The 12,652-nt window shown below is 31.6% G+C and overlaps 1 protein-coding gene and 1 long non-coding RNA gene across 2 annotated transcripts; both read left to right on the top strand.

The window, feature by feature from the left end:
• The first annotated feature begins 9,730 nt into the window (after window positions 1-9,730).
• LOC139867130 (uncharacterized) lies at window positions 9,731-11,312 on the top strand. Its single transcript, XM_071855464.1, has 2 exons — window positions 9,731-10,332; window positions 11,005-11,312. The coding sequence occupies exons 1-2, from the start codon at window positions 9,787-9,789 to the stop codon at window positions 11,287-11,289; spliced, it is 831 nt and encodes a 276-aa protein (XP_071711565.1). The 5' UTR covers window positions 9,731-9,786; the 3' UTR covers window positions 11,290-11,312.
• A 287-nt stretch (window positions 11,313-11,599) lies between these two features.
• Window positions 11,600-12,332, top strand: LOC139869425 (uncharacterized). Its single transcript, XR_011766056.1, has 2 exons — window positions 11,600-12,072; window positions 12,158-12,332. It is a non-coding gene; the product is annotated as an uncharacterized lncRNA (long non-coding RNA).
• The last annotated feature ends 320 nt before the right edge of the window (window positions 12,333-12,652 follow it).

The following is a 12,652-nucleotide window of genomic DNA, read 5'->3' as shown; positions in this document are numbered from 1 at the left end:
AGTTTTTCTTTCTTCATTTTACTCGGATAAGGAAGTGGTGGTTGATATGGTTTAACATAAGGTTTAGCCTTAACTGTGTTATCTTCATTAACCTTTTCAACTACCGGTTCTTTTTCCTTATCTTGATCAGGTTGTGGTTCTTGTGGAGTAGGAATAGTTTCATCAGAAGTTACAGGTATTTCAGGTGGTTTAAGTGTTGTACCACTTCTTGTGGTAATAGCTTTAGCTGTTTCATTCCGGGGGTTAGCATTTGTATCACTAGGTAAACTTCCCGGTTTTCTTTCACCTATTAACCTTGCTAGGTTACTTACTTCTTGTTCTAGATTTTGAATAGAAGCTTGTTGATTTCTAAATGCTTGAGCATTTTGTTCATTGGTTTGTTTTTGAGATGTGAAAAACTGCGTTTGAGTTTCAACTAGCTTCGTCATCATATCTTCTAAATTCGGCTTTTTATCATCGGTTTGTTGTGGTGGTTTGTTTTGAAAATTCGGTCTTTGCTGATTATAAGTATTATTGGATACTTGTTGATTGCTAGGACCTTGTTGGTTGTTGTATGGGATATTTCGGTTATAATTCTGGTTTTGATTGTAAATCGGTCTTGGCGGTTGATAATTATTCTGATAATTATTTCCAGGCCTTTGGTTTATGTATGAAATATTCTCTCTTTGTTCCATTGTTAATTCAATGCTGAGACAATCTTTTGTCAAATGTGGTCCTCCACACTGCTCACAACTAATTCGTATTGAGTGAATATCCTTAGTCATCTTTTCCATTCGTCTCTCGAAAGCATCTATCTTTGCGGAAATGGAATCTAAGTCATGGCTAGAATCGGCTCTAGCTGCTTTAGATGATCTAATGATATCTTTTTCTTGGTGCCACTCATGTGAGTGGGAAGCAGTGTTATCAATAATTTTGTAAGCATCAGTTTCGGTTTTCTTCATAATAGAACCACCAGCTGCTATATCTATGTCTTTTCTTGTAGTGATGTCGCATCCTTGGTAGAATATTTGTACTATTTGACAGGTGTCTAAACCATGTTGCGGACATCCTCTTAACAATTTTCCATATCTTGTCCATGCCTCATATAGAGTTTCATTTGTTTTCTGTGTGAACGTAACAATTTCTGCTTGAAGTCTTACGGCTTTAGATGCAGGAAAAAATTGTTTAAGAAATTTGTCAATTAAAACGTCCCATGTATCGATCGCCCCTTCAGGTAACGATTCCAACCAATCTTTGGCTTCTCCCTTTAAAGTCCAGGGAAATAACATGAGATATATCTGTTCATCCTCCACTTCTCGTATTTTAAATAGTGTGCAGATCCTATTAAAGGTACGTAGATGTTCATTTGGATCTTCCTTCGGCGCACCACTAAATTGGCATTGATTAGTCACCATGTGTAGAATTTGTCCTTTGATTTCATAATCTGGCGCATTAATGTCTGGATGAGTAATTGCGTGACCTTGGCCAGTGCGTTTAGCTCTCATTCGGTCTTCCATACTTAAAGGTTCCAGATTCTCCATAATTGAATTTGTTGAATCGGTATCACTAGATGCTTCAGATTTAATGGTTCGTTCCTCAACAATCTCTGTTTGAATGATTGGTGGTTCTGGAGGAAAGTTTAATGGTTCAGGATCTACGAACCGTTCCTGAATATTTTCTGGATTCTCAATTGTGAGGTTGGGTTCAAAAAATGGATTATCGGAAATTTGAACTGAAGTACTTGGTCGACTGGATGACGATTCTAAAGAAAAATCAACGGCGGTTATATTTGTTAAACGATGTCTTGATCGAGTTACAGGTGGTGAACGTACAAAAGGTGATGAACGTCTTGCTCGGTGCATTCACTGAATATCCTATTAGTTTTTAAAAGGAAAGAAAAATTATAATAAGTTATCCAATCAATAGACTTTTCTGATTTTGCCCACGTTTCGAATAGCCAAAAGATGCAGCAGAGGGGCAGGATTCGTTTGGTCTCAATATAATTGAGGACTGTTTGGCTCCAATAACCCGGTCCACGTACAAATCCAACTATTACTACGAACCAGAAAATTTTGATGTCTATTAATTTAACTACTCAAAATAAATTTTCGTAATTTTTAGAAATTTAGATAAGAAGTAGAATAAAATTCTAAGTCCTAAAAACTAGAATGGCGAGAAATAAGAAAGAAAAAGAGTTCGTCGCAAAAGGTCGAAAAAGAAAAATGGTTGAAAAATAAAAAGTGACGGAAAAATAAAAGAAACTTATCAAAACTTAAAAATACTTAACTAATTTAACCTTATTACTACAACTAACTTAAAATTATAATCGCAAATTGAAATTACTAATTGGAATGATAATTGATACATAGTAAAAGGTGTCTAAAAATATTAAAGCTTACAGGAAAAACTAAATCCCAAATGGAAATAACTTAAAAAGAAACTAAAACTTAAAAAGGCGTCGCAAAATTCTAAAGCACCTAAATCTTAGTCTAAAGAAAAAGCACTTAAGGAATTCTACGGCAAAGCCTAAAAATCTAGGAGTAAAAATAACTATAGCAAAAACTAATTTTAAAATTAAATATGAGCTAAAAAATACAAATATTACGCTACAACGATTAAAAAGGTACAAAATATAAAAATATACAAAAAGTTGTAAAAAGTACAATTTTTATAAAAATATTATTTTTATATTAATATTTAATTAAAACTACTAATTTTAAAATTTTAATAAAACTAATTAAACAAAATACATAAATATAAAGTAAAAAGTAAAAATAAAACTAAAATTAATAATAATAATAATAATAATTAAGTAATTAATAATAATAATAATAAATTAAAACCCGTAATCAATGCTTGATTAGGGTTTTGTCCGTGTGTCAGAAACCCTCCGCGAGTCGCGGCAAAGAGAGAAGAAAACCCCGCGAGTCGCGGGGTTCAGAATTTGAGCTGACAGGTTTCACTTTTTACGCGTTTTTCTTTATATTTTTTTTTTTATTTTGTTTTCTGTTTTTTTTTAAATAATTAAAAGATATTAAAATTAAAACTTATATTTTTATAAACTAAAATAAAAATAAAGAAACTTATAAAACTTAAATATTTAACAAAATCCTAAAAATACTAATATTTTTGTTTTTCTTTTTATATTTTTGAATATTTAAAACGTATTTTTACAAAAATGACTTTTAATAAAAGTAGATAAAATTCTTTTTTTTTTTTTTTTTATATTAGCGTTGCGCTTCCGGCTTTTAAGAGTTAGTCCCCGGCAGCGGCGCCAAAAATACTTGATGTCGAACGAGGTGTATATAAAATAGTTATTATTTTACTAGGAAAACACTATTAAATACGATACAATTTTACACAAGATATTTATTTATTTATAGAATGGATATACTTAAACCTTGCTACAACACTTATAGGCAGTGTACCTAATCGTACAGTAGTGTAGTTTTTAGTAAGTCCGGTTCGTTCCACAGGGAAATCTTTAAACAAAGCTCAACGCTATATTAGTTTACTTTTATAAAAATACAAATATATATATAAGTAATATTATTATTATAAAGGGGGGTTTTTACCGTTTAATGACCGGTTTGTCGATTTTAAAACTTTAGTCGTAGTTAAAACCTAATGTAAAATATAAAATAAATACAAGACTTTAAATTAAAGCGTAAAGTAAATAATGATAATGAAATTGCGAATAATAAAAATGCGATAAAATTAAATTGCGATAATTAAAAGTACGATAATTAAAAGTGCGATTAAATAACAATAAATAAAAGTGCGATAATTAGAAGTGCAATTAAATATAAAATAAAGGAAATAAAATATGAAATAAAAGAATTATGCTTATTTAAACTTCCGTAATCATGATGTTTGACGTGTTGATTTTAGTTTTATGCCCATGGGTTAATTGTCCTTTGTCCTGGATTATTCAATATGTCCGTCTGGTTTTTGTCCATAACAGTCCATCAGTCATAAATATAAATTGCAAGTGTCCTTGTCAAATTATTATTATACCCGAAGATAAATATTCCAACTAATTGGGGATTCGAATTGTAACAAGGTTTTAATACTTTGTTTAATGAATACACCAGGTTATCGACTGCGTGTAAACCAAGGTTTTACTACTTTGTTAACAATTACACCAATTACCCTTGAATGTAATTTCACCCCTGTTTTAATTATTCTAGTGGCTATTAATCCATTCCCGTGTCCGGTTAAATGAACGATTATTCGTACATATAAATACCCCGCCCATCGTGTCCGATCGAGTGTATATGGTAATTTATAGGGACGCCCAATTGTAAATCTTTATATTAACATTAACAAACTTTCATTTAGTTAAACAAATATAAAACCCATTAATAGCCCATAGTCTAGTTTCCACAAGTGTCGTTCTTTTGTCCAAACCCCAATTATGGTACAAAGCCCAATTACCCAATTTTAGTAATTAGCCCAACATCATGATTACTTCGTTTTAAATAAGCATAATAATAACTTAGCTACGAGACATTAATATAAAAAGGTTGAACATAACTTACAATGATTAAAAATAGCGTAGCGTTACACGGACAGAATTTCGACTTACACCCTTACAACATTCGCTAACATACCCTTATTATTAGAATTATAATTAAAATTAAAATATAAATTATAAATATAAATATATTTACGTATGAAGAGGAAGAGAAAAAGATGGATGATAAATTCGATCAGAATTCGGTTGGCTTTATAGCCAGAAGTGAAATTTGGGGCTCCGCGACTCGCGGCAAAATGGCCTTAAAACTCCGCGAGTCGCGGAGAGGTATTTACAGTTCACACCCTTGGAGTTTCTGGCTGCCGACGGTTTTTAATATATATATATAATATATATATAATTAATATAATTAATTATATATTATATTATATTTATATACATAGTTAACTTGTAATTTTTAGTCCGTTGCGTCGAGCGTTAAGAGTTGACTCTGGTCCCGGTTCCGGATTTTCGAACGTCCTCGCGTACAATTTAATATCTTGTACTTTGTGTTTTGAATCTTGTACTCTTGTGATTTCGAGACGTTTCTTATCAATAATTGGAACCTTTTTGATTGTCTTTTGTTCTTTTGAGCTTTTTGGTCGTTTGCGTCTTCAAATCGTCGAATCTGTCTTCTGTCTTCACCTTTTATTTTTTAAACGAATATCACTTGTAAATAGAACCATTGCAACTAAAAGCTTGTCTTTCTTGAGGAATAATGCTATGAAATATATGTTCGTTTTTAGCATTATCACACCCTAAGAATTAAAATAACTAATACTTTAATATTCTAAGTAATAATACATTAATAATATTTTAAATTGAATAATATCTATCTATAATATCTATGATTCAAATAGATTAAGAATAATTAATAATAATTTTTAATTAATTAATAATGACATCATGATTAATTAAAGCTAAAGGATAATCAACTTAATAATGACATCATCATTTTAAAGCTTTATATGACTATATAGATTCAAAGTTTAAACATATTATTATGGAAAATACTTACCAAGTTATTCAAATTATCAAAGTTTATAAATTGCATATAGCAAATAATTACAATGTAAGCGTACCACAAATATCTTGCTTGGAACATATACATCTGAAATAATCAAATATAAACTACAGACATATTGATGTACTTAATTTGAGAATAAATGTACTATCTTTATTTTTCCACCACCCTCTTCCAACTTTTATTACAATTAATATTTTCCTGATCATAAAAGTCTACATTACAACCTTTTATTAAGACACATACTTCTAAAACACATGTAATACAGTTAAATTCGTAAAGAGAACCTATATTTGAATTTTAATAATAATAATAATAATAATAATTTTTTTATTATATGGTCATGAAAGTGTTTTATCATAAAGTTGTATATAATGCTTCAACTATTGTACATATGGTCATGGGAGTGTTTTACTGTAAAGTTGTACATAATGCTTCAAATCTTGTACATACGTTGATGTGGTGTTTTACCATAAGGTTGGACATAATACTTCCCTTATTGTACTTTTGTTTAAGATTTTTTTAATTTTCTTTAAATATAATTAATTTTTTTAATGACATCATCAACCATGTCTTAGAAATTATATTTTTTTCTTTTTAATTTTTTAAAGCATAGTTTTTTTTTTTTATACAACAACAACAACAACAACAAAACCCAATACCACATGAGTGGTGTATGGAGGAGGTGAGATGTAGACAATCCTTCCCCTATCCGAGAATAAAGACAAGTCATTTCTTCACCCAGAGTGAAACACTCTCAAGAGTAGAGAAAGTCATCCCTTTCTTTATTCAACGGATAAAGAGATTGCTTTCGAGAGGACCTTCGACCTTTAAGTAGAAAAAAGTTTTTTTTATAAAAAAATTAAATAAAAATAATAATAGACGCCATGAAAATGGTAGAATCAAATTTCTATGGGGTTTAAATCCTGCATGAAATTTAATTTAGGCTCTAAAAGTCAGTCAAGTCGCCAATAAATCGATGATTGTTGTGGACTCAATAGTGCCACTAGAATTTTTTTATGGCATCATTAAATTTGCATTTTAATATATAGTATAGATAGATACATATCACGAAGTGAGACATGAATAAAAATTAATTAATTGATCGATTGTGATCATTTGATCTTGCGAATTTCTACGTTAAATAATCGAACTTGAATAACTCATCTACTTTTATTAATCGCTTACTTGTGGTGTTTCTAGACTTTTTTCTTTACAGGATAAGTTCAGGGACTAAAGTGTAGATATCTGAAACTTGATGTCTGTTGCTGTTATTAAAGGTTTAGAGGGCTTAATGTTATTAGCTTATTTTTGTAGGAGTAATGCTGAACTTTGATGAATATATATCGATAAAGAGATGGGATGTCAGGAACCCTAATTCATTCATTCATATCATTCATCCGATAGCTTTTGATCTCTTATCTGTATTTAGCGATTTGCATAGTCTGTTTGGAATATATTCATCTTATCGTTGAATATATTATTCTTATTATTATGTTCTTTGTGTTCATTGAAGAGATTGATTAAGTTTGATTGTATCAGGTTGGTTAATTAGTTCTTTATGGTTGATTATTTGAATCTGGTGTTCTGTGTTGCTGCTTTGAGTTATGTTTACATGGTATCAGAGCGGGAACAATTCTAGTTCTTGCTTGTCGGTTGTTTCCCTTAATCGGTCAATTAGGGGTTTTGTTCTGGAATCTAGGGTTTCATCTTCTCTAGGTTGTTTTCTTCTCTTCTGTTTGGGTTACTGTTGTGATTTGTGGTTGTTCTATCGATTAATTAGCAGATTTTGAAGAAACCTTAATTTTCTGAAATTAACATTAGGGTTTATTGCTTCTTGTACTACGATTTGTAGTACATTACGTGTTGTTGGAAGGTTCTCTTTTTGTTCTTGCATGCTAAAGAGACATTTGAACATTCTCTGCAATATTTTGGAATTTATAACTCTACAAGTGATTCTTTATTCAGCTGTGCATTAAGGTGGTGTTTGTGATTGGCATTCTGAGCGTAGATTCCACTGTAAGGTGTTTCTTTTTTCCCGTGTTGGTGGCAAGTTACTGCGATAGGAGTTCTTGTACTTACAAGAATCAGCTGCCCTCACCACTCACACTTGGTCCATAGTCGAGGCTCTCTTTGTATTTGTGTGATTAATTATTTATTTGCAAAGTGCGTTTTTTTTATTTTCTTGCATTTGTGTGCGATTACTAGGTCGTTCTAACGTTTTGTGTAGAAAAGAGGATCCAAGGTAATCCTTTTATGAATCGACCTATCCGGTCCCTGCCAAAGCTATCCTCTAGGTTTGGCTGTGGTATTTAGGCTTGTGCTTTTGTTTGTTACTTCTGTATTTATGAGTTTTATATATCTGTTTGTTTTCTATTAAAATGGGTGATGAAACTGCTATTACTTTGATTAATAAGCTTGATTTTGGTGATCCATTATATCTGCATTCTAGTAATACTACTGGTACTCCTATTATTGGTTAAAAAATTATACACTACATATATAACAAATGTAATCTTGGTGTAGTTGTTAGTGGTATATTACGTGACTTGGTTGGCCTACGCTCAAGTCATATGCACCCTTTTTTTCTACTACACGTGCATTTAATGGTCTCTCCCAAAACACGCACCCACCCACCAAATATGGGAAATGATATATCCACCATTAAAATTACTCTTTCCACCAAATGTATGCATTATTTAGTTGTACAGTACAACTTACTAATGCACAGTTTATAGTGGAAGAAGTAATTTGGATGGTAGATATATCAATTCCAATAAATTTTTGTTGTTTAACTTTTTTCCTTTTAATTTTTTTAATTATATATATATATATATATATATATATATATATATATATATATATATATATATATATATATATATTAGCTATAGGCCCATATATTTTAATGGTCTCAACCAAAACATGCATACACTCAACTAAATAAATAGCTTGAGTTTTTGTTGTTTAACTATTTTCTTCTAGGTTCCCCTCGTGGCTATAGGGACATAGGGTACATCTGAGTCCGATCGCATAGACTTACTTACCTTGCTTGTAGACTAGAAATTATAATTTATACATATAACTTAATATATAACTTAATTAGACTACTCTCAACCATCACACCCGTCATACAACTACATTGTGCCACATCAACGCCACATCAACAACTTCTTTCTATCACTTAACCCATAACATTCCCTAACATTCAAGACATACCTTTTTACCATAAAATGGACCCACCAAGATTAATTAATACAATGTACCACTTTTTATCAGTAATGTACAACAAAAAAAACGTTGGGCTCAGTCTTTAAATATGCTATCCAATGACTTTCTCCAACACGGTTTTCAACGAAGCTCCAAAGACATTCGCTAGCAATGGAGCCGTTTGAAGGAAGCTCCAAAGAAGCTCCAACGGCGGCCGTTGATAGTAGTCTTATAGGTTCGTAAAATAATACAAAAAGAAAATAATAATAATAATAATAATAATAATAATAATAATAATAATAATAATAATAATAATAATAATAATAATAATAATAATAATAATAATAACTTAAAAAGCAATAGATTAAAGTAGGCCGAGGTATGGTTGAAGCAGGTGGTGCTTGAAGCTGACCGAGGTATGCTGTCTATTTGTAACTGGGAGTTTGTAAATGTCCTTAGAAAATTTGGCGGAGATGACTGGTTCCTTTATGGTTTGATTCTGCATTTGAATCTGATTTGATGGGGCTGGTTCGGTTCATTCATTCCATTTTTTTCGTCGTCGGGTCTTTAGTGGGCTTGATGTTGTTGCCGGCGTTGTCGTCATTGTTGACTTTGGTAAATTGGCATCGGGTTAGGTGTTTTTGGGTTGCCCGGTGAATGGTTTGAATTGGCGTTTTCTGCAGATGAATATGTGGGGTTGGATTCTGGACCGAGTTTATATGTCTCTATTTGGCTTAGATAAGGTGGTTGTCGTTGTTGTTTGGCATTTCATTTGTAATTCATATTATGCTCATTATGTATCTAATGTTTTCGTTCAGTGTGTTTAGAACGAATAGAGTGAGTTTCATGGAGTTTTGGTTATGTGTTTGACTTAAGTACTCAAGTTTACATATTGTTATGATTTGGTTATTATAATTACATATTGTTAAAAAGCAACAGATTTAAGTAAAAAACAAAAAGTGATTTTTGAGAAATTCCAAAATCCCAATTCTCACCCATCTTTTTAACTTTCTTTTCCGGTGTGCCATTATTTCAGTTTCAATTCTAACTCTCAAAAATGGAGTATTTCAAAAGGGCAAAATCTGTCCGGTTAAGAAGCCATCACCGGAAGTACCTATTAGCAGATGACGACGGTGAACACGTGTCACAAGACCGTCAATCCACCGTAAAAACAGCAAAATGGACCGTCGAATTCGATCCAGATTACGACAACGTCATCAGATTAAAATCATGTTTCGGTAAATACCTCACTGCATCAGAGGATCCACACATGCTTGGTTTAACTGGTCAAAAAGTCATTCAAACCGTTCCTAAAAAAGTAGATTCATCCGTTGAATGGGAACCGGTTCTAGAAGGTTCGAAAGTTCGATTGAAAACACGTTATGGTAATTATTTACGAGCTAACGGTGGAGTACCTCCTTGGAGGAATTCAATTACTCATGATATACCTCATAGACATCATGATTGGATATTGTGGGATGTTGAAATTGTTGAAGTTAGGGTTGATAAATTGAAAGAGGTTTCGGATCCTTCTGTGGATCCGGATCTGGATCTGGATGTTGGCAGTAATTCCTTTCATCTTACATCAGCTCCTACACTTTTGGTTTGTGATATTATTTATTTTATTCAAATTTTATGTTATTTATATTATTATTATTGTGAATTGTGATATGATATGGTATGGTGATTAGCACAATTGCACAAAAAATGGAACAGCTTTATTGGAAAGTGATTTCAGTGAATTTTTAGAGTTCATGTTAGTATATGATAACACATGAGCTTAAAAGTTAAAACTATTTTAACAAGGTAATACTCATATTTTAATATTTAAAAAAAAAAAAAAAAAAAAAAAAAAACTCATAATTTCACAAAACCTGTTTTTTATTTTTATTATTTTCGATCGTTGAACTTGAGTGTTTTCTTAAAGTTTTGATCTTTTTTATCCTAATGTGTTGTTATTTAGTGAAAGAAACGGCTGTCACCGTGTAAGCGTATTAGTTTGTTGAATAATTTATCAAAAACTGTTAAAGAAGTAACTTTTAACAGTTGAAATGCACACGAAAGTGTTGTGAATTGACATGAAAATTAACTATTATGTATGAATTACTTTTGTTATGTACCTGCTTATTTTTATTGCGAGCCACGAGTTAATATTTTTTGTTGTTTTTTATGCGAAATTATTGACGCGTTTTTATGGTGCTATTAATGTAGTTACTGGATTTAGGGTTTTTGTTATGAATAATGTAAGTTGGGTTGTTTGTATTTGAATTTGCAGGCGTGTGATCAAGGCTCTGGATCTTCTAAAAATGAGGGGAGAATGATTTATTACAAGTTGGCGGATGATGAAGGTGAGATTGTTGATGCAGAAGGATCGTTTTTGTTTAAAGGGAATACTGTAGAGGATCTGACTCGAAACTTGGAGGAAGAAACGGAGCGGGAGTCAGTAACAGTGTGTTCACGTAACCCGTTGAATGGGAAGCTTTATCCACTTCGGTTAGCACTGCCACCTAATAACACAACTATGCATGTTATTGTAGTGCCTGCAACATCTAAAGGTTAGTTTCTATCCAGTTCTTTATTGCAGTTTGATTTTGATATAGTTATATATAGTTTATACCCAATTTTATATGAAGTTTTTGACAATTGTTGATACAGTTTTTGACAAATGAGAGGATTCGATGCCGATATTGCCGTTCTAAAAAAAATAAAAAAATTGTTGATACAGTTTAGGTGACTGTTTTGACCCGCACAACCTGTTCCCATGCTAGTTAGGGTGTAAGATGTGCAAAATTAACCCGTTAGGAAAAACTTTAACTGAATTGAACTGTTTAGAGGCTTCTTTGTTTTTGTAGTAGGTCTAAATTGCCACCTAGAGCCGAACATGTATAGAGGCTTCTTTGTTTTTGTAGTAGGTCTAAATAGGAATGTGTGGTTATATGGTGTAATATGGTCGTTAAATCCTTTGTCAAGACCGTAAAGCAAACACTACAATAATAATAATACTAAGAGACAATAAGATAACATATATATGGTCCAGCAATTTTGTTTCTACCCATTCGTGGATAAGATATTATTGAAAAAAGAAATAGGAATGTTTTTTTATATGCATCTCACCCTTCTTCTGGTTCCTCTGGGTTTGAATATATTTTATTGATTTCTTAAATAATTTTTCTTATGTGTTACAATCAGCTGCAAAGGACTTCTAGCAGGTTTTAATGGGACTACTTCAAATGATTATTGTCTGCAATGAACTCCCAAGTGTGTACTCTATTTATATCAAAGCCAGAAACCCTAAAGCAGAGTAATTTATCTTGCATCGATGAATTATAAAGAATCTGTCGAGGTAACCATGAGTCCATGAGTGAAAAGTACGTAAATTTTGTGATCCATCCATGAAAATTAAAATCCAACACTCTTTACCTTCTCAGGTTTTGCAACATTAATTAAAGACAATGTATTTTTTTTGTTCAAATCTAATCTCATACCTTGATCATGATGGATTAGATTGTTGTCACCGGCTAAACAAGGTTCTGCAGCCCGATGAGCCTAGTTATTTGTAGAAATGTTTAATGATTATATTGTTGTCTTTCGGTGATGTAAGTCGATATTAGTTATTTTTTCATTTTTATTTTGAAGTCAAACACAAACGCACATGTTCACATGAGGAATATTAACAAATAGTTTCACCCAAAACTTGAATCCACAACCTCCAGGTTTATCGAATCAAGTTTAACAACTTCATTGGAGATAACAGCTGCAACATCAACTCACACATTTCATCACAAGCTAGTAGACATAGGAAGCATTTGGTATCAATGAGTCACATGTAATTTAGCTAAATTAACTCAATTGTTAAATTCAAAATTCAAAAGTCGCTTAGCTAGTTGTTAGTTAGTTACATATTCAAGAGCTGTATATATGTA

The sequence above is a fragment of the Rutidosis leptorrhynchoides genome, chromosome 9 (genome assembly GCF_046630445.1).
Source record: "Rutidosis leptorrhynchoides isolate AG116_Rl617_1_P2 chromosome 9, CSIRO_AGI_Rlap_v1, whole genome shotgun sequence".
NCBI classification, from domain to species: domain Eukaryota; kingdom Viridiplantae; phylum Streptophyta; class Magnoliopsida; order Asterales; family Asteraceae; genus Rutidosis; species Rutidosis leptorrhynchoides.
Note: the sequence above shows the minus strand (reverse complement) of the source record. Positions and strands in the feature narration are given on the sequence as shown.